At 43.3% G+C, this 21,931-nt stretch overlaps 2 protein-coding genes across 4 annotated transcripts in view; one reads left to right on the top strand and one right to left on the bottom strand.

Annotated features, from left to right (window-relative positions):
- The window catches only part of LOC121003239 (brain-specific angiogenesis inhibitor 1-associated protein 2-like), a 142,042-nt gene that overhangs the window by 37,940 nt on the left and 82,171 nt on the right, over positions 1–21,931 (top strand). For all 3 annotated transcript variants that reach the window (XM_040434918.1, XM_040434928.1, XM_040434912.1), the window contains one exon: positions 5,129–5,204. In XM_040434918.1, the coding sequence (XP_040290852.1) occupies positions 5,129–5,204 (76 nt within the window). The remainder of the gene's footprint in view (positions 1–5,128; positions 5,205–21,931) is intronic.
- LOC121003254 (NADH dehydrogenase [ubiquinone] flavoprotein 2, mitochondrial-like) lies at positions 14,461–15,257 on the bottom strand. The gene is given in 2 exon segments (XM_040434943.1): positions 14,461–15,099; positions 15,101–15,257. Coding segments are annotated over 2 exon segments (696 nt in total). The 5' UTR covers positions 15,229–15,257; the 3' UTR covers positions 14,461–14,531.

Here is a 21,931-nt window from a genome sequence, read left to right as displayed (position 1 = left end):
CAAATGCCAACAAAAAAGTGTCCAGGTCCCCATCTTTGTCCAGTAGGGGAAAGTCCTCCGCCCGCAGTTTGGGAATCCGGACCTCTGGAGACTCACATTGGGCTGGGGAGGGCTGCTGGAATTGAAGCTTCAGCTTGAGCATTTGTAGCTGGTGCTCACGCTCGGCCTGTGCTTGCTCGCGACGCTCTGCAGCCTCTGCTCGCTCGCGACGCTCTGCAGCCGCCAGGAGGAGCTCAGATGCTGCCTGGTCTCTAGCCTGGAGATGGTCCATGGCAGCTTGTAGGAGAGCAGCTGAGCCAGCTTGGCTGGGGGGATGGGCAGGTGGTGTGAGGGCCACCGCGGACCTCACCTCTGGCGACTGGCTTCTTGGGGAGCTTTGGCTGTGCTCCCCCTCGCCTTCCACCTCCTCTCCGCCACCATTCAAAGCATCGGCCATCTCCCTAGCTTTGCTTCTTGTGATACTGGCCGTCATTGCAACGGATGATCACTGACACAGACTGCAACCTGATGCCCACACACCTTATTGTATCTGCACTCAGACTGTCTAGTGTTGAGCTGATCTTAAGACTCCAGCGGCAAGAGCTACTGCTGGTCGTCTTTAGTGTCTGGGAGTATGGGTCTCACACTCACACACACTAGTATCTCGATCCCACTTTGCTGCCACCAATATGTGATGAATGCCACACCTCGTGCCCACTTGACGTCAGCTACGTCGAGCTCACGAGACGTGGTATGGTCACGGGTCTACCAAAAACGTGAAGTTACGCCCTCCAGTGGAGCACGTAAGGTCAGGTTGGTATAGCTTACACACACCTCCTGTCCACCCGGGCACAGAGAGGCAACAAGCTGAGAGAGCCTTTTCACTGCCGCAGTGAAACAGCGACTCCTCAGCCTGGGTATCTGCCACCAGTTCTAGTTTGATATAAGCCCGGTCCGCTAACGGGATTATATAGGGTCAGAAACCAACCCGCGGTAGCTTACAACTAGGCCAAAACACGGACGTGGGGATTCGGGATCGAGATACAAGATAGCACAAGATTAAATTATAGATTTAATCGCCGTATGGGCACACTAGATTTAACACAATATACACAGAAAATATATACAGTGGTCTGAGGTTACAGATTACAGGTTATATGGTTATAACAGGGTTAAGCAGTGTAAAAGTCAGTTACCGGGTAAGATCAAAGTTCCTTTGAGATGTTCTTTGCTGGAGTCCACATGAAGGGCCGTGATCTCAGCTATTTCCTGGGTCCCTCTAAACACATTTGTAGGATGTGACCCCTCTTCAGAGAAAGACCCGCCTACTTGCTGGCACCAGACTTTTAACCTGTAGCCGGCCCCTCCCCTCCCGGCCTCAGGGAGGGGTCCACTCCCCCTCTTCTGGGCTGGCAGCAAATGACCCACAAAACCCTTTAGGGTTCATAGCTCCAGACCAGAGGGTCATAGGGAGATGGTTCTGGGACCAATGGACCTGCCTGGGTTCCGGCTACAAGTAGAGCCCAAACCTGGTACCGTTATGTGGTTTCTATGGGGAGATATGGATATCTCTCTACCCTGACCTTGTCTCATTAAACAAAGAACATGGGAACATACCTCGTGGCCACCGGGACACAAATATGTATCCGGTTTGCGCCTGCGATGGCCAGGCGGTTCATAATTCCTTATGGAAGGTAGGTGCCAACATGTCTGGGAGGTCTCATTGATCCTGGGCAAGGGCAGATACCCCTTGCTGGGGGTTTTCCTGCAGGATTCAGTTGGCTCCAAACTGGTGTAGGTGAGGTGTGACCTTCCCCTTGAAGCCTGGACCCCATGGGGGGCTCTCTTCCTTGCCAACTGACATTCAGATGGCTGGGGGGGGGTGGAAACTAATTTTGCATGTACACTGAACATGCCAAGAGGTGCATCAGAAAGACAATCAGGCCTGGGGCTTTGAAGCAGGGCCCTCCTGTGGAGTTCACTACCTCCGCTATCTGTCAGCACATGGGGGTGTGAGGACATGGCTGACAGTAAATATTAATCCATATTCCTCACAACAGCTAAAAGTGTAATATAGCCCTTGTTTTCAAACATGGTACTAGGCAGAAGTTTCAGTGTTTTCCCAGTAACTCCTATCAGTGACTGCAGCCATAACTGTGTAAGTCAGTTATAGTATTCTGGACTGCAGAAGAATTGTAATCTGCACCTAATCAGATAGATCGGGTTCTTCTCATGTTTTATGTTTATATGATCTTTAAAATAGCCTTTATTCATGTGAAAAATTCTCAGAACTTTTGATGCTAGTTTTTCCGCACAGTAGATTACACTACTGCATTTGCATTTCCTCCCGAAATTCTCAGACAGTGGTAACCAAGGTGCTTGCTATATAACTGCAGAGTGAATCACGAAGGGATCGGGGATAATTTACATGGTTCTAGGACTGATGGACAATAGAAAAGGAAATATGTGAATCATGACACCAGGGACAATCCCCAACGGAAGTTTGTTTCAGACATTGGATCACTGTGTATATCCCTTCCCCCCCCATCCAGTTTAGGCCTGCTCTACTATGGCAGGGCTAGTTTGGCTGTGAATGAATAATGATTTGTATAACAATCAATAAAAGTATTGGCTGGAGGCTTCAGAAGATATTTCCTTCCACTCGTGACATTGACATCCATAACTCCACACCCAATTTTGTATATACACAGACATGAGGTTCATGTTAATGGAAGGTTCCAGGCATTTGATTATTGCCTTTGACCTGGTTGGGAAGACTTATTGCCTTGCATTGTGCATTGTTTAATTGTTCAATTAAACTATTATTTTAGGCAAAAATGAATTTACTTTTGGCTTAGGTTCTAATAATCTCAAATCCCATGAAATCTCCCTAGAGCAATGTTCCTGATGTTGCAACGACCTATGCTGAATTTAGTGAAATCTATAGGAGGGAGATGCGTATGTTCAGTACTATGGAAATTGGGCGCCCCATAGCAGATGCAGAAGCTGATAATTATGAGGCGTTCAACTTTCATAAGGTCAAGTTCAGTTGTATTAAGACGTAAATTGAGAAGATCCTCTTCACAGATTGTCTTAAAGGGGTTGAGCCATAAACTGCTTTTCACTCTGACAAGTACTCTAGCTCTTATTTTATTTTTTCAAATTTACCATTAACCATTTTCTCTTAGCCCCCATGCTTTAATCCTACTTCCTGGTTTGTCATGTGTCTACTACTATCATGCCTTGGAGCAGTGAGATGTGCCCTGACATCAGTAGGACATGTGACACTAACCACATCCCTTGTTCTTGCCTATGACACTTCCTACGTCCTACATTACAAGGCTCCAATGCAGGACGTAAACTGCATCAACTGAAAATTACAACTGATTTGCCACAGGGTACAATGGTAGGCTACTAAATTTAGAATAAGGCAGTTTCGATTAATGGTGATATTTGGGGAACGTAATATAACAGCAATATCTGTTGGGGCGGGATCCATTATATTTACATTAGTGACGTAACCCCTTTAATAAAATTCTGTTAAAAGTCCTGCTGATGACTCCTGAATAGCAACTACATGAAATCAGAAATCCCATCAACTATCTAGGCTGCTACACACATAAAAAGAGTGCATTTTCCATAATTATGTGATTTGTAAAATATTACAGACAGACCTAGATAAGCTGGTAGCATGGGCAAGAACACCAGATGAGTTTTTAATGTTGATAAATCCAAAGTAATGCACCCAGGCCCAGGAATTGTATTATTGTATATAAATTAAATGGAGTAAAACTGGATATAATAGAACAAGAGAATGCCTTGGTTATTCTGGTTACAGGCAAGCTAAGTAGCAGTACTCAATGTCAGACAGCAGCTGCAAAAGCAAATAAGATTTAGGATGTATAAAAAGATAGATAAAATCCTGTGATTGCTATGCGAAGTGACCCCTCTATAATTCCCTTTTAAAGAGTTTCTACCACCAGATTTTCACCTATTTAGCTGTCTGACACTAGCGATCTGCTGGTGTCTGCTCTACCTAATCATGTTCATGTATTACCTTTGTCTGGAGCGGTTAAGCTTAAAAACGTAGTTTTATTGATATGCAAATAAGCCTCTAGGTGCTATGGGGGCGTCTTTTCAGCACCTAGAGGCTCCGTCTACTCACTATTTCTGCCGCCCAGCGTGCTCCAGCCCCTCCCTTTCCTCTAGATTGACAGCCTACTTCTCTCCATCTCGGCCGAATTCTCGCGCCTGCGCCGTGTGCTTCTGTATTCGGCGCAGGCGCAGTGACTGTCGGACTGCTCCCTGCGCCGGCGCAGGTGCAAGAATTCGGCCGAGATGGAGAGAAGTAGGCTGTCAATCTAGAGGAGAGGGGCGGGATGGAGCGCGCTGGGCGGCAGAAATAGTGAGTAGACGGAGCCTCTAGGTGCTGAAAAGACCTAGAGGCTCATTTGCATATCAATAAAACTACATTTTAAACTTAACCGCTCCAGACAAAGGTAATACATGAACATGGTTAGGTACAGCAGACACCAGCAGATCGCTAGTGTCAGACAGCTAAATAGGTGGTAGAAACCCTTTAAAGCCACATGTTGAATGCTGGATTCAATGTTCAGTTCCATACTGCAAAAAGGATATTGGGGAGTTGGAATAGGTTCAAAGGTTGGCACTCATATTATTATAGAAGGTCTGTCTTATAATGAGAAGCTTAAATAATCGTCCTTGTTAAGCCTGGGGAAAAAGACGCCTTAGAGGCAATCTCATTTACATGTATAAATGCGTGTGTCGTCAATACAGAGATCTGGCATGTCTTATTTTTTCCAGGACAGGGGACATTCATTACATTTGGAGGGAAGGTGATTTAGATATCAGTAAAGGATTCTTTGCAGTTAGAGTATTCAAACTATGGAATGCCCTACCCTAAGAGGTAGTAATGGCAGATATTATGTCAGCATTTACCAAAGGGCTAGATGCTTATCTAATGGCAAATGGCACCGATTATTATAATTAATCTAACAATTAATGTCATATGACTTGAGAAAGGGTAAACTTGATGGACATGTCTTTTTCCAACCTATGTAACTATGCAGTTATGACCTTTGGTTTAATTATGAATGGCAAAGTGACACCTTTTTCCTCTCTTTCACAGGTTATATTAGATCAATTCAACCCAAGTCTTAAGAACTTTGTCACAATGGGGAAACATTATGAGAAAGCACTTTCAGGTATTATTTACTATTGTAATATTGTAATAATATCTATGTTTGATAATAACTTAATGGAATAGATACAGAATATACTGTAAGTTGGCTTATAAAAATTAGGAAGAAGTCAACAACTTCAAATCTTTGTCATAGTCTTCAAACTATTCCTGAGCATCAGCATTCTCCTGCTGAAATAGGCCACTGCCATTAGGGAATACCATTCCCATGAACTTGACCTCCAACAATGTTTACTTAGGTAGTACGTGTCAAAGTAACATCCATATGAATGGCATGACCCCAGACTTAGAAAAGTAGTAAGAGATGTCCAGCACCGAGATAAATAAAAATCTTCAGTCTTTATTTCATAAATATAAAAGAATGCAGTTTCTTCACATAGATGATGGTGACGCTGCCAACGCGTTTCGATCTATACGATCTCAATACCATGATTAAGATCGTATAGATGGAAACGTGTTGACAGCGTCACCATCTTCTATGTGAAGAAACTGCATTCTTTTAAATTTATGAAATAAAGACTTTTATTTATCTTGGTGCTGGACATCTCTTACTACTTTTCTGGATCTGTACAGACTAGACCAGGTCCTTGCACGAGACACCATATGTGGAGGTGCTGGCTTACTCTTCTAATCGTTATATATGACCCCAGACTTCCCAGCAGGACGTTGCCCAGAGCATCACACTACCTCCACCAATATTCTTTCTTTCCACAGTGCATCCTGGTGCCATCTTTTCCCCAGGTAACAAATGCACATGCACCTGACCATTCACTTAATATAAATTCATCAGAGCAGGCCACCTGCTTCCATTGGTCTGTGGTCCAGTTCAGATGCTCACATGTCCATTGTAGGCTTTTTTGGGGACTATGAGTGACATTGTATGCTTTTGAGTGGACTATGGTGAGCATGGACACTCTGGTAGCTTGTCAGCTACACACTAACATACATAGCAACTTGCAAGCTGCAATGACTGAGTACTGACACAGTTCTGGCTTAACCAGTGGTAGCTTTTCAGCAGCAGGGATTTGCCTATTGCCTTTCTTTTCCTCTTTACTAACATTATTTGGTGCAGTTCCTATGCAACCTTCTTACACATGTCTGTGGTCAAATGACCACCTTACTAAGCTTGGTTAATTCAGGAGGAGTTCTTGATTGGTTAGCCTGCCTTCAAATGTTTATGTTTTTTGCTCCATAGTTGCTGGGTATAGCATGAGTTCAGAATCCTTAGTATTCTTTGTACCCTGTTCTGAGGATAGATGTGTTTCCTGTTTGTGTAGCTTGGTAGCTGTAGTCCTTCCTAGCCCCTTGATTACTGTTAGCATTTTTCTGCTAAGTCTGTTAATTATCTGCTTGCTCAATCTGGTTTCTGGTTTGTCTCTGGGTCTTAGGGCTTTCTTGCTCAAGTCAGCATTGCAGATTGGGGTAGTTTCTGTTCACTGTCATTCATCCACTCCCTAACTGTATATGATCACCTTTCATCTTCCATCTCCTCCATTACCTGACTGCCATCTCCTTTATCCATTTGTGCCACCATCCATTTACCATCAATATTTTATTTGTGTCACCTATCAGTAAGTTTACTTCAGTATATTTATTTGCCTGCCAGTGTTCCTAATATTTTGACCATCCTGTTGTTATGCAGTTTGGCCCTACTGTAAGTCTTGGGGGTATCCAGATCTGTTCCATCATAGCCCTCAGTAACTTTTCAGCATTTTGTGCTACAGTAGCTCTTCTGTGGGATCGGAACAGACAAATTAGCCATCTTTCCCGATGTGTAAAATGAAACATGTAACATGAAGCCTTGGGCACTCATGGCCCTGCTGCTGGTTCACCAGTTGTCCTTCCTTGGAAACGTTAGGTAGGTGCATTGCTAATTATTGAACATTTCACAAGACCCAGATGCACTGACACAGTTGTCTTGACTATCTGGACCTTTTCAAAGTCTCGCAGAATCTTACCCTTGTCTATTTTTACTGATACGAACACTTCAACATCAAGAGCTAACTGTTAATATGAAGATCATGCTAAGCCATGCTGTAGGTCCTTCCTTGGTAATGGATTGTTGTGGTGTATGAAATTTTCAGCAAAGGATCCTTCATGGATACAGAATCTATACAGTTAGCTGTTGGGGACTGCATGTTGTATCCTTCAGCACAGTCAGAGGCATGCAGTGAGCAGCCTACATCATATGTCCAAAGTAGCCCGTCCAGTAGCTTATTTTCATTGGGGCTTCTAATGTCACATAACCATGTCATATCACTCTTCAGTTGAAATCCACTTCATTAGCTTTTTGTGTAATAGAACCCTTAAAATATCCAAAATAAGTCCAAAAACATTTAAAGTATATTTACATGAAAAATTAGAAAAATTGTAAATGTATATTCATGAGTTTCATGGCAGAAGGGTATGTCACTGGTTTTATACGGCTGAATCTGCATTGCTAAAATAAATCTCTGGCATTATTCTCATGAGCAAGGAAAATTAAAATGAACAGTGCTATAGGCTACCCCTAAAAGGATTTGAAACTGTTATCCATAAATTCACAGTCTGAAATAGTGTACCATTGCCCAGATTCTGTAGTGTTCATAATAAAAGTAAGGCAGCCATTATGTTTTTAAGAAGGTGAGTAGAGTTGAGCGAACACCTGGATGTTCGGGTTTGAGAAGTTCGGCCAAACTTCCCGGAAATGTTCGGGTTCGGGATCCGAACCCGACCCGAACTTCGTCCCAAACCCGAACCCCATTGAAGTCAATGGGGACCCGAACTTTTCGGCACTAAAAAGGCTGTAAAACAGCCCAGGAAAGCGCTAGAGGGCTGCAAAAGGCAGTAAAATGTAGTTAAATCCCCTGCAAACAAATGTGGATAGGGAAATGAATTAAAATAAAAATAAAATAAATAAAAATTAACCAATATCAATTGGAGAGAGGTCCCATAGCAGAGAATCAGGCTTCACGTCACGCAAAACTGGAACAGTCCATTGTCATATATTTAGGCCCAGGCACCCAGGCAGAGGAGAGAGGTCCCATAGCAGAGAATCTGGCTTCATGTCAGCAGAGAATCAGTCTTCATGTCATAGCATAGAATCAGGCTTCATGTCACCCACCACTGGAACAGGCCACTGTCAGATATTTTTAGGCCCCGGCACCCAGACAGAGGAGAGAGGTCCCATAACAGAGATTCAGGCTTCATGTCAGCAGAGAATCAGTCTTCATGTCATAGCAGAGAATCAGGCTTCACGTCGCCCACCACTGGAACAGTCCATTGTCACATATTTAGGCCCAGGCAGAGGAGAGAGGTCCCATGGCAGAGAATCTGGCTTCATGTCAGCAGAGAATCAGTCTTCATGTCATAGCAGAGAATCAGGCTTCATGTCACCCACCACTGGAACAGGCCACTGTCAGATATTTTTAGGCCCCGGCCTAAACTGTAGCGTGTGTGTGAAGTTCTTGAGAATTACCCTATCAGCACCTTGAATCTAATATACCCTTTTAGGGATAGATTTAAAGTAGGCCTGATACAGCAGAAACCACTAATTTTGAGAATTGCAAAATTGGGAATTGTATTTCAACCCAGAACAAAAACTGTGCTTTGACGGACACTAAATAACTTGACCAGCTAAAGCAGTAATGACAGATTTGGATGAATATAAATGTGAGGCCTATTTTTTAGGCGCTGGGTGACAGGCTTAACTTGCCCCTGATGTAGTATATGGCCAAAAAATAACCACACTATTGATGGTTAAATGCACTTGATGACAGCTTGACCCTGATGTAGGATATAGCCAAAAAATAACCACACTATTGATGGTTAAATGTACTTGGGTGACAGGCTCAGCTTGCCCCTGATGTAGTATATGGCCAAAAAATAACCACACTATTGATGGTTAAATGCACTTGATGACAGCTTGACCCTGATGTAGGATATAGCCAAAAAATAACCACACTATTGATGGTTAAATGCACTTGGGTGACAGGCTCAGCTTGCCCCTGATGTAGTATATGACCAAAAAATAACCACACTATTGATGGTTAAATGCACTTTGTGACAGGCTCAACTTGCCCCTGATGTAGTATATGGCCAAAAAATAACCACACTATTGATGGTTAAATGCACTTGATGACAGCTTGACCCTGATGTAGGATATAGCAAAAAATAACCACACTATTGATGGTTAAATGTACTTGGTGGCAGCTTGTGCTGGCGCACTACAAGCCACAAAATGGCCGCCAATCACCCCAGAAAAAGTGACTGAAAAAACGCTCTGGGCAGCCTAAAAACAGTGAGCAATTGAATAGCAGCAGTTCAATGATCCACAGCTGGAGATCGATCACTGAATTAAGTCTTTTGGAGGAGTTAATCACTGCCTAATCTCGCCCTAACGTCGCAGCAGCAACCTCTCCCTACACTTGTATCAGCAGAGTGATGTGCAGAGCTACGTGACCCAAGCTTATATAGAGGCTAGGTCACATGCTGCACTGGCCAATCACAGCCATGCCAATAGTAGGCATGGCTGTGATGGCCTCTTGGGGCAAGTAGTATGATGCTTGTTGATTGGCTGCTTTGCAGCCTTTCAAAAAGCGCCAAGAAAGCGCCGAACACCGAACTCGAACCCGGACTTTTACGAAAATGTTCGGGTTCGGGTCCGTGTCACGGACACCTTAAAATTCGGTACGAACCCGAACTATACAGTTCGGGTTCGCTCATCCCTAAAGGTGAGGTGTAAAGGTGGTAACACACGCTAATCTTGATTTGGTAAAAGCTATGTACATCTACCTTGTGGTGCCTAGCCCATTGCATTTGGCATCATCAAGTCAGTGCAGTATCGTGAACATGTACAATTCCATGCTTCTAGACACCAACCGCAATGAGAGGGGAGACTCCATATCTGGCATGCACCATATGGATGATCCGTGTACTTTCCACATCCGTATCTCCTTTAGAACATGTCCTATACTTCAGTGAAATCAGATGATAGATGGAAGATCTTTCTGGGAACCTTCTTTTAAAGAAACATCCTTTGTTCTTGAAAAAGTCAAACACAGCAAACCTCTTTTCAGACAATGGTTTGCGATTGGTCAGCTAAAATGCTTATTTATTGTTAAATGTCACCCAAAGAACTATAATTTTGGTGGATAATCCATTTTGATCAACTTTAGGCCTCATGCACACAACAGTATTTTTTCACAGTCCGCAAAACGGGGTTCCGTTGTTCCGTGATCCGTTTCCGTTTTTGTTTCCGTTTGTTCCTTGATTTTTGGAGGATCACCAGACATGAAAAGTGAAAAAAAATCGAAGTCAAGTTTGCCTTGAAAATGATAGGAAAAAAACGGACACGGATCACGGACGCGGATGACAATCTTGTGTGCCTCCGTGTTTTTTCACGGACCCATTGACTTGAATGGGTCCGCAAACCGTTGTCCGTGAAAAAAATAGGACAGGTCATATTTTTTTGACGGACTGGAAGCACGGATCACGGACGCGGATGACAAACGGTGCATTTTCCGAGTTTTCAACTGACCCATTGAAAGTCAATGGATCCGCAGAAAATCACGGAAAACGGAACAACGGACGCGGAACCCAACAACGGTCGTGTGCATGAGGCCTTAAACTAATGTGTATGGCCATTAGTGACCACCAATACGACTTTTTACGTAAGCCCACTCCAAGCACTCCTAGAAAGAGTTAATAAGAGTTAATCAGTAAGCTATGTGTACCCCTCAATAGAGTCATTAAAAACTACAACTTGTCTTGCGAAAAAGAGTTATAGTTCTTGGAAATAGTTATAGTTCTTGGAAGTTGATGAAAAAATGGCCTGGTCATTAAGGCCCAAAACAGGCTGGTCACTAAGGGTTAATAGGTCATTGTGCCACCTTCAGTGCTAATGTTGTTATTAAATATACTTGAACTCCAATGTACCACATAAAAGTCAATGGGGTTCATCAACATCTGTTTGAATCAGTTGAATCAGTCATTTCTATGGGGTTGACTTATATGGCTCGGCTATTTTCAGTGGCCCTATAGAAATGAATGGTTCGTTCTCGTTAAAGGTGCGGGACCCAGCGGTGGAACCCCAATGGGGGCATATTCTAGCGATATGCCCCCATTGTCTGAGATGGGAATACCCCTTTAACAAAAACATCACTGCCAGCAAACAGTTCTGTTTAGAGACTTAGACAGAGGGAAGGAGTACTTTGACCCCTAATTTCTGCTGCTGTCCATACACTTTCATTAGGGATGAATTGCTCTGTGTTTTATGCCGTGGAGCCTTGCCTTGTCATTGCTGGAAGTACGACAACTCCTATTCTGCACTTTAGTAAAAACAGACCTATTTATTAATGCCAACTGACCTGGCTATTGACTCTATCCTACTTCAGCTGCTGCGCCCACACTCCTGCCTTGCAGCCTGCTAAAACAACTGACATTAAGGACACCCCAACTATCACCAAGCGGGAGCCCCAATACCAGGGTGAGCCCCAAGGGAAAAATAGGTATCCCTTTAGTGACTGCATGGTCCGAAGGAGAGCCAGAAGGGAGATTGCCACTATAAACTGCTCAGTATTAATACCATCATGTAGGCCACAATCATTACTCACATCCTCCTCCTGCATCCCCCCCGATGGACCGCTGCACATGCATGGTACTATTAGAAAGCTTGTGAAGGTACAAGGAATGATTCCTATAACAAGTTATTGAACTTCTACGTATTATGTATTTAAAAAGGGCTTACGGGCACAGTTTTACTTTGTAAGAGTTGGTTCAGTGATCTGATTTCCCATTTGTTTCTCAACTGTTTATGCACAAACAGTTTTACTTTGAATGGAAGTTCTAAATAGCACAAGTATATTTGTTCTTCTGTGGTACTTGGCCGTAGATTTCCAGAAACCTGTTGGGATCTGTCTTTAATTCCTTTGCTAGTGAGTTTCTAAGCCTTGGGGTAGAAAATGCAGGCTGTCTGCCAGTTTATTGCTGGACTACTTACATTGATTATATTCACTGATTGGTTCCTAGGTCTGGATATGAGTTGCAAAGAGGATATCCTGTATTGCTCATAAGGAGACTTAGATGAGTACATAGGGCAAGGAACTATATAAAGGCAATAGTGATGGGTTTGAAGCTGTCCTGTGCCCTTAGGTTCTGCTTCTCTTTGACACTGTGAACTCTGCAATTACTAAAAAAAATGTAATCATGTTTCCAGGTCTAGAAAAGAAACCGTAAAAAACAGACACTGCATAATAAAGATTACTTCACAAAATCCCTGGTGAAAACAGATATACAAATTGGTTGCCTGGAGTTTTAAGAAATGTGTCTAAGGGCAGGAAATAGTATATATATATATATATATATATATATATATATATATATATATATACTGCTCAAAAAAATAAAGGGAACACAAAAATAACACATCCTAGATCTGAGTTAATTAAATATTCTTCTGAAATACTTTGTTCTTTACATAGTTGAATGTGCTGACAACAAAATCACACAAAAATAAAAAAATGGAAATCAAGTTTTCAACCCATGGAGGTCTGGATTTGGAGTCACACTCAAAATTAAAGTGGAAAAACACACTACAGGCTGATCCAACTTTGATGTAATGTCCTTAAAACAAGTCAAAATGAGGCTCAGTAGTGTGTGTGGCCTCCACGTCCCTGTATGACCTCCCTACAACGCCTGTGCATGCTCCTGATGAGGTGGCGCACGGTCTCCTGAAGGATCTCCTCCCAGACCTGGACTAAAGCATCTGACAACTCCTGGACAGTCTGTGGTGCAACGTGACGTTGGTGGATAGAGCGAGACATGATGTCCCAGATGTGCTCAATTGGATTCAGGTCTGGGGAACGGACGGGTCAGTCCATAGCATCAATGCCTTCGTCTTGCAGGAACTGCTGACACACTCCAGCCACATGAGGTCTAGCATTGTCTTGCATTAGGAGGAACCCAGGGCCAACAGCACCAGCATATGGTCTCACAAGGGGTCTGAGGATCTCATCTCAGTACCTAATGGCAGTCAGGCTACCTCTGGCGAGCACATGGAGGGCTGTGCGGCCCTCCAAAGAAATGCCACCCCACACCATTACTGACCCAATGCCAAACCGGTCATGCTGGAGGATGTTGCAGGCAGCAGAACGTTCTCCACGGCATCTCAAGACTCTGTCACATCTGTCACATGTGCTCAGTGTGAACCTGCTTTCATCTGTGAAGAGCACAGGGCGCCAGTGGCGAATTTGCCAATCTTGGTGTTCTCTGGCAAATGCCAAACGTCCTTCACAGTGTTGGGCTGTAAGCACAACCCCCACCTGTGGATGTCGGGCCCTCATATCACCCTCATGGAGTCTGTTTCTGACCATTTTAGCAGACACATGCACATTTGTGGCCTGCTGGAGGTCATTTTGCAGGGCTCTGGCAGTGCTCCTCCTGTTCCTCCTTGCACAAAGGCGGAGGTAGCGGTCCTGCTGCTGGTTTGTTGCCCTCCTACGGCCTCCTCCACGTCTCCCGGTGTACTGGCCTGTCTCCTGGTAGCGCCTCCATGCTCTGGACACTGCGCTGACAGACACAGCAAACCTTCTTGCCACAGCTCGCATTGATGTGCCATCCTGGATAAGCTGCACTACCTGAGCCACTTGTGTGGGTTGTAGACTCCGTCTCATGCTACCACTAGAGTGAAAGCACCGCCAGCATTCAAAAGTGACCAAAACATCAGCCAGGAAGCATAGGAACTGAGAAGTGGTCTGTGATCACCACCTGCAGAACCACTCCTTTATTGGGGGTGTCTTGCTAATTGCCTATAATTTCCACCTGTTGTCTATCCCATTTGCACAACAGCATGTGAAATTGATTGTCACTCAGTGTTGCTTCCTAAGTGGACAGTTTGATTTCACAGAAGTGTGATTGACTTGGAGTTACATTGTGTTGTTTAAGTGTTCCCTTTATTTTTTTGAGCAGTGTATATATGACACGTGGTTCGGCTCAGTCTTAGTCAGGGAGAGATGTGCTGTAGAAGGGACAGATAGTGTAGGAAATAGAATTTAATTTTTTTGTTAGGCAGGGTTGGTGTTAGAGACCCAAAAGTCCTTTTAAGGACTGTTGTTGTGTCTGGCAGCAATATATACTTTTAGCGCAACCTGCGCAAAATTGCGTGCAATTGTTAGAGACCCAAAAATCCTTTTAAGGACCATTATTGCATCTGGCAGCAATATATATTATTAGCGCAACATGCGCTTAATTGCGTGCAATTGTTAGAGACCCAAAAGTCTCTCTTTTTTTTTTTGTGATTTATGACATAACTTTATTAATGTTTAGGTTTACAAACAGATACATTTACTAAGATTCAGAGGTCTGCCCTAACACCAAAGCCAGGTCCTGGTGGAGGTCCAATCAGAGAGGTTAGTCCTCCAGCAGGCTCACATGAGAATCTGCCATTTCTTGGTCCAGGATCAGGAACTTTCCCAGCCTTCAAATCATCAATGATACTTTCCTTGTCCTTTGGCAACAAATCTTCATAATAATGGTCATTAATTTGCACCACTGGTGCATTTACACAGGCACCGAGACACTCAACTTCTGTCAGTGTGAACATGTTGTCAGGTGTGGTCTGTCCAACTTTTATTCCAAGTTTCTTCTGGATAGCTTCCAGTATGGAGTCAGAATCTCTAAGCATACAAGGTGTTGTAGTACAAATCTGAATGTGGTACTTTCCTACAGGTTTCCGGTTGAACATAGTATAGAAGGTTGCCACTTCATATACTCTCATGGCAGGCATGTCCAAGACTTCAGCTACCTTGTTCATAGCGGAGATAGGCAGCCATCCATGCTGTCTCTGTGCCAAATCAAGCACTGGGATTACAGCCGATGCTTTGTAGCCCTCTGGGTAGTTGCCAATTATAGCCTCTATTCTCTGGGTTGTTCTCAGGGGTATCTCTATGCACAAATGAATCTCCTCCAGCTCCACTGCATCTTGCAGTTTTATGTAAGTACCGTCGTACCGAGCTGGTGACCCCGGCCCCGAGCCTGGAGCACAGGAACATGGCGGCTCAGGTCAAGGCTGCTCTGGGCCCCAAGTCCCCAAAAGTCATGTTAAGGACTATTGTTGCATCTGGCAGCAATATATATTTTTAGCTCAACCTGCGCTGAATAGCTTGCAATTGTTTGGCCGCTGCAGACAGCGACATTATCTGCGCTACATCTCCTGTATAACGTTTGTGCATCCTAAAAATATCTGTGACATCCAGTGTACTTTTTCCATAGACGCTGCGGACAGTGACATTACCTGCTCTACATCTCCTGTATAACGTTTGCGCATCCTAAAAATATCTGTGACATCCATTGTACTTTTTCCATAGACGCTGCAGACAGCGACATTATCTGCGGTACATCTTCTGTTTAACGTGTGCGAATCCTAAAAATATCTGACATCCAGTGTACTTTTTCTGTAGATGCTACGGACAGTGACATTACCTGCACTACCTCTCCTGTTTAACGTTTCCGCATCCCAAATATCTGTGACATTGACTGTAATTTCTTCTTAGCCGCTGGTGACAGCAGCACCATTACCTGTGGTACCTCTCCTGTATAAAGTTTCCGCATCCCAAATATCTGTGACATAGATTGTAAATTTTTCCTAGCCACTGTTGACTGCAGCGCCATTACCTGTGGTACCTCTCCTATATAACGTTTCCGCATCCCAAATATCTGTGACATTGACTGTAATTTTTTTGCGCATTCACTTAAAAAAACTGCGCTACTGTACGTGTGACATACTTGCAAGCATATATACCATTTAATATGATAAAGGCAAGCAGTAAGGGACGGGGAAGTGGCCGTGCTGCTGATGAAGCACGCAGAGGCCGTGGCCCTAGACGCGGTTAAACTGTGCCTGCTGGCAGAGCACAAGAAACACACTCATCCACGATACCTAGCTTCATGTCCCAGTTTGCATGGCGGCGCAGGACACCACTCTCGAAGTCAGACCAGTGCGAGCAGGTGGTCGGTTGGATTGCAGCAGATAATGCTTCCAGTCGGTTAAGCACCACCCTGTCTTCTACAAAGTTCAGACTCAGTAGCCAAGAGTCTGGTCAACAGAATCCTTGCCCTGATCCTCCTTCCTCCCACCATGGAGAGTCTTTGCAAGCAAGTGATCTTTGCAAACAAGTGATATTCTGAGGAGCTCTTTTCATCGCCATTTCTTAATTTGGGCCTCTCGCCAAGCCCGCTTGAAGAGGGATATGAGGAGATCTTGTGCCCTGACTCTTGAGCATCCACAGTCAGAAGAAGTTCGCGGAGAGGAACGACAATTAGTGTTTCACGAGGTGGATGATGATGATGAGACACAGTTGCCAAAAAGTCAACCGCAATTAGTGTCTCAAGAGGTTGATGATGAGGATGAGACACAGTTGTCAAAAAGTGAGGTTGTTGTTAGGTCAACAAGTCAGGAGGATGACCAGAGTGAGGAAGTGGAAGAGGAGGTAGTGGACGATGAAATCACTGACCCAACCTGGGAAGGTGGCAAGCCGAGCGAGGACAGCAGTACAGAGGGGGAGGGATCCGCAGCACCACAACAGGCTGGTAGAGGCAGTGGGGTGGCAAAAGGGAGAAGGCGGGCCACAACAAACAGGCCCACAACTGTTCCCGGAGCACCCCCTGGCAGAAAATGCGGACGATAAAAGAATTGGCAAATACTTTTTTTGTGCCACTAATACACGCAAAAAAGGGATTTGCAACATATAACTGCATCGCTGAACGTCAAATATATTTTTATATTGCCACTATTACATGACAAAAATGGCTTTAGAACATATAACTGCACCGCTGAATGTCAAATATATATTTTCTTTTTCCACTAATACACTCCACAAAAGGCTTTAGAACATATAACTGCACCGTTGAACGGCAAATATATTTTTTCTTTTTCTTCTAATACACGCCACAAAAGGCTTTATAACATATAACTGCACCGCTGAACGGCAAATATATTTTTCTTTTTCCACTAATACACGCCACAAAAGGCTTTAGAACATATAACCGCACCACTGAACGGCAAATATTTTTTTTCTTTTTCCACTAATACACGCCACAAAAGGCTTTAGAACATATAACTGCACCGCTGAACTGCAAATATATTTTACTTTTGCCACTAATACACAACAAAAAGGGCTGTAATTTTAGCACTTAACCACACAACGGCTAATAAGCCCTTTTTTCCCCACTTATACAATCCAAAAAATGCTTTAAAACATATAACTGTACCACACAAGGGCAAATAAGATGTAGAAATATTTCCTTGTAGCAAACCCTGTTAATGTCTGTATCAAACAGCACTTGCACCCTAATAAGAACAGTTTGCTGGAATTACAGAGCTGTAAAATGGCAATTTGGATCCCCAGTCAGTACAGCAAGGTGTAATAGGATTGTTCCTATTACCCAGGCTGTAACCTCCCCTACTGAACCCTGTTCAACATAAATGCTGTGGAATGATTCATCCCTATCCTTTCCCTACACCTTGAATAATCTTTCCCTGCACTTGTAAATCGTTTTTTTTTTTTGCACAATTAAGTTTTTTCTAGTACTGTCTCTAGCACCTGCTGATGTACTAAGTACACTGGAAAATGGCAGAATCCAAGATGGCTGAGGCTATTTATAGGGCTGTGACATCACAGGGCTGGCTGCTGATTGGCTGCATGCATGGCATTATGGGTGATCCCGCCTTCCCAGAGTTCCTAGCTCCATGTCCTCACACGTGCAGCAGCCATTCGGTGCGAATCGAATTTTTCCTGAAATTTGAATCGAATTCAACTTCATCAGCTTCGATTCACTTATCTCTAGTGGTGACATTTTCATGTACGGTGCTTGACTACTGAGGTCAGTGATTGGCTGCAGCAGACATGTACGTGATAACAACATTGCAGAACCAGCAGAGATCAATGGAGCAGCAGTAGTGGTGGGGATTTAATGTGAGCAATGGTTAGTTTTTTTTCTAAAGTCTATAGCATTTCCTAATTTTATAATCCTGGAAACCCTTCTAAGAATCATCATTATTTCTAAAGGAGTGCCTCAGTTGTCATATCTAATATTTTTAACTACTGGTGATCTGATGTTGATACACCATTCTGGACATGGTTGGACTGGTCTGCCAGAATAACAGAGAATCTGCTCTGACATAATGAATTAGGGATAGGGATGAGCAAAGCGAGCTTCGGATCCTAGATCTGAAGTCGCTTCACTCAAAACTTTGGTTTAATGGTGTCTCCATACAGCATTAAAGGGAACCTGCCATCAACTTTATCCTGCCCATACTAACGGCAGCATAATGTAGAGACAGGTGAGTTGATTTTAGCGGTCTGTCATTTATAAGTTAAAAGTAAGTGGTTGCCGAGAACCAACATCACAGTCCTTGCAGACTGGGCCTGGAAAAGAGTCACGGCCACCTGATAAGAGTCATGGTTATTCATGAAGTCCTGCTCTCCCTGCCCACCTGCTGATGACTGACAGTCTTCTACCTAATTTTCTCCCTTTCTCTCTAGGAGAGAACTGCCAATCATCAGCAGATGGGCGGGGAGTGCAGGTGATTAAGAATAACCATGACTCTTCTCAGGTAGATTTGACTCTTCTCAAGGCCTGTGCTGCAATGATTATGATCCTGGTCCTTGGCAAGCACTTACTTTTAGCTCATGAGTGATACACCGCTAAAATCAGCATTTCTGTCACTATTTTATGCTGCCCTCAGTGATGTCAGCATAAAGTTGATGGCAGTTTCCCTTTAAATTGTATGGCCTCTGACAAGGCAAAGTCTGTTATTCCCAAAGTCTTGAGAGACTTCGGTGAATAACTTCGTTATTTGATTTTTAAACTGGAAAACTATTTTAAAACTTGGATCCGAACTCGTCTTTGGTTCCGAGGTACCAGTAACATAGTAACATAGTACATAAGGCCGAAAAAAGACATTTGTCAATCCAGTTCGGCCTGTTAACCTGCAGTCTCACGAAACTATGGGAATAACTTACTTCACCTTGTCGAAGGCCATACATGTTAATGCTGTACTGAGTTGGATCTCCATTCAGCATTAAACCAAAGTTTTGAGCGAAGCGACTTCGGATCTAGGATCCTAGGCTTGCTTCGCTCATCCCTATGAGCCCCAGAGTATTAACAGAAGAAATCCCCATCTGGTGCTGACCTTGAAGGCAATCATTTGCCATAAGGGTCTATTTCTTATGGGGTGATTTACAAATAACTCATTAGACCTTACTGAGGATATGTCCTGTGTGTGTAATAATAACAGCAAACATGTTGCAGATGAAAGTGAATGTATGCATTTCTATATAGTTGGGTGAGGACCCTCAGAACTGTGTTCTCTGGTAGGCTCAAGGAACCTCAGTCTGACTTAGTAGTTTTGTGGAAACCAGTGTTGTTGCCTTCTAGGTTAGAGAACAGCTGATGACTTATTGTTGTCATGCCACTAGTCTCTAGTATTGAAGCAGGAAGCATCAGGTCCACGTTTCACTTGCCCTGGTTTTGATAAATCCTCCCTGCAGTGTTTCTGCAATGGTTTTTCATGGCAGAATTTTTGTATCCAGGCCAGAGAAACTGAGATAGGAATTTTGAAAAGATAATCAATTAAAGGGCTTGTTGTTTATTAAAAATTACAACATCACCTAGAGACAGGTGGCCATGTAAATACACACATGAAGTGATGTAGTTATTGTAATAACCACTATAATAATCTGTTTTCACCACTAGTCCTATTTAGTTACTACATGGATGTGTCATGTATTCAGACAGAGCATATACTGTATGTCACGTAACACTACTGCTTACTAAATGTCAGGGGCCACATGATGTGAAGGGTGTCACATGAATGATGTCAGGTTTTAGTAAGGGCAAGCATACATTACACAGGACTGATTCACGGGTTATACTATTCTACTTTGCATCTCTAAATTACTATCAGACATTAAAACACTTATTTAAGCCACATTATTTTCAGTAAGATAAGGATTGAGCTTTAATGAGTGTTTATAAGGTCTGAGAGTAGAGATAAGGAGTCGTCAGCTCCCTGCCTGATGGAAAAGAGAGGAAATTCAGATCCTGCTAGTAGAGCATCTCAGCTCTGTACAGAGAAAACGACTCCATATTTTAAATAAAGACCAATTGAAAAAAATATTTTGGCTCATAATAAGTAAAATGCACTAATAAAAAATAATGCCCCCAAAGGTGTACATCACCTTTAAAGGGGTTAGGCCATGAAACATATTTAAAATTTTTCAAACCAGCACCTGGATCTGAATACTTCTGTAATTGCATTTAATTAAAGATTTAGTATATCCACTGTGAAATTCAATGAAATCTATCTGCATAGTGCCACCTGCTGTTTGTTCTTGTCCTTTTTTCTTGTCCACCTCAGTGAGGTGGTCGCGCAAGCTCAGTTTAAATCTCCAACTGCTACCAGCTATATCTTCTGTTAGAAGCTGTGGCAGTTACAGAGATAGAGCTTCAGCAGAAAGAACACACTCCCTGAGCTGCCAGTCTGAAATAAATCTAGCAGAGCAACTGAAGAGATCTCTGGATCCATGTGAGGTACAGGGCTGGTTGTAGCTCTGTTAGAAAGGTATTGTCATGTACTATATGATGTCTGATTTTAATTTTTTACATCAGCCATGGCATAACCCTTTTAATGGAGTTTCTTGGGTGCTGTCGGTGCCTGTTGGGTGAAGAATCCAGAACTGTATCGCGGTATGCATCCAAAATGGAAACCACACTACAGATGTGAACAGAGGCTTACTTAGCTAATGAGCGATCAAAACGACAAACCTGAGAACAGGGGTTATCCTCTAAAGAAGTGAACAGCTGAGAGTACATAGCCCACAGTGAGGCATCTAGCCTTAGAAATGTATGACTACACCAGTCCACGGAGCAGAGTCAAAGCTGTATGAATTCTTATTTTACCATGATTTAATTATAGTGAAGAAAGCAATTTCTGACAAACTGTGAGTTTATGATGAGAAACCTGTGCTTTCAGGAAGTTGTGTCACTGTCAGATGGTTCTGAAGGGATGAATCACGTTCCTGTGTCTTATTAATAATTGGTCCTGTCATTAATTTTAACCTTATATGTTTCTGTATAAAGGCCATATACATCAGTGTATTGTTCTCGGCTGACAGTGTGTGTGGGGAGCTCCCAACTATTTTTCATTTCACCCCATCCTTCTCTTCCATGACATCATCTGTCTGAGGGGAGAAGGTTTGGGTAAAATACATTTTTTCACCCAATCCTTTTGTTCTCCCAGGAGATAAGCTGCAGCCAGAAGTGTCTGAGAGCCTCTTTCTCTCTCTATTGAATACACATACATGTTCCCCTAAACAGAACGGGGAGTTGGAAGAGCTAGTTGTCAGCCAAGCGATCATTCATCCGACAGCTGTTGAATGTGTGTGTCCATGTAAAGTTACACAGTAATTATATCATAATGCACAAATAATGACCCTAAATTCAGCTCCAATATCCAGCGTCTATGGTCTTTTTAGGTTTGAGAAATTTACACTATATTGATATTCAAAGGGATTATCCAGAAAAAGATATTCATGACCTATCCTTAGGATAGGTCATCAATATCAGATCTGCAGGGTTCCGACACCCGGGACCCACACCAGCTGTTTAGAAGAGGCCTGGCACTCTCCGTGAGTAGGACCGCCTCTTTCTAGGCCAATGACGTCACCACACATTGGTCACATGGTATAGTTG

Source organism: Bufo bufo, chromosome 1 (assembly GCF_905171765.1).
Source record: "Bufo bufo chromosome 1, aBufBuf1.1, whole genome shotgun sequence".
Taxonomy (NCBI): domain Eukaryota; kingdom Metazoa; phylum Chordata; class Amphibia; order Anura; family Bufonidae; genus Bufo; species Bufo bufo.
Note: the sequence above shows the minus strand (reverse complement) of the source record. Positions and strands in the feature narration are given on the sequence as shown.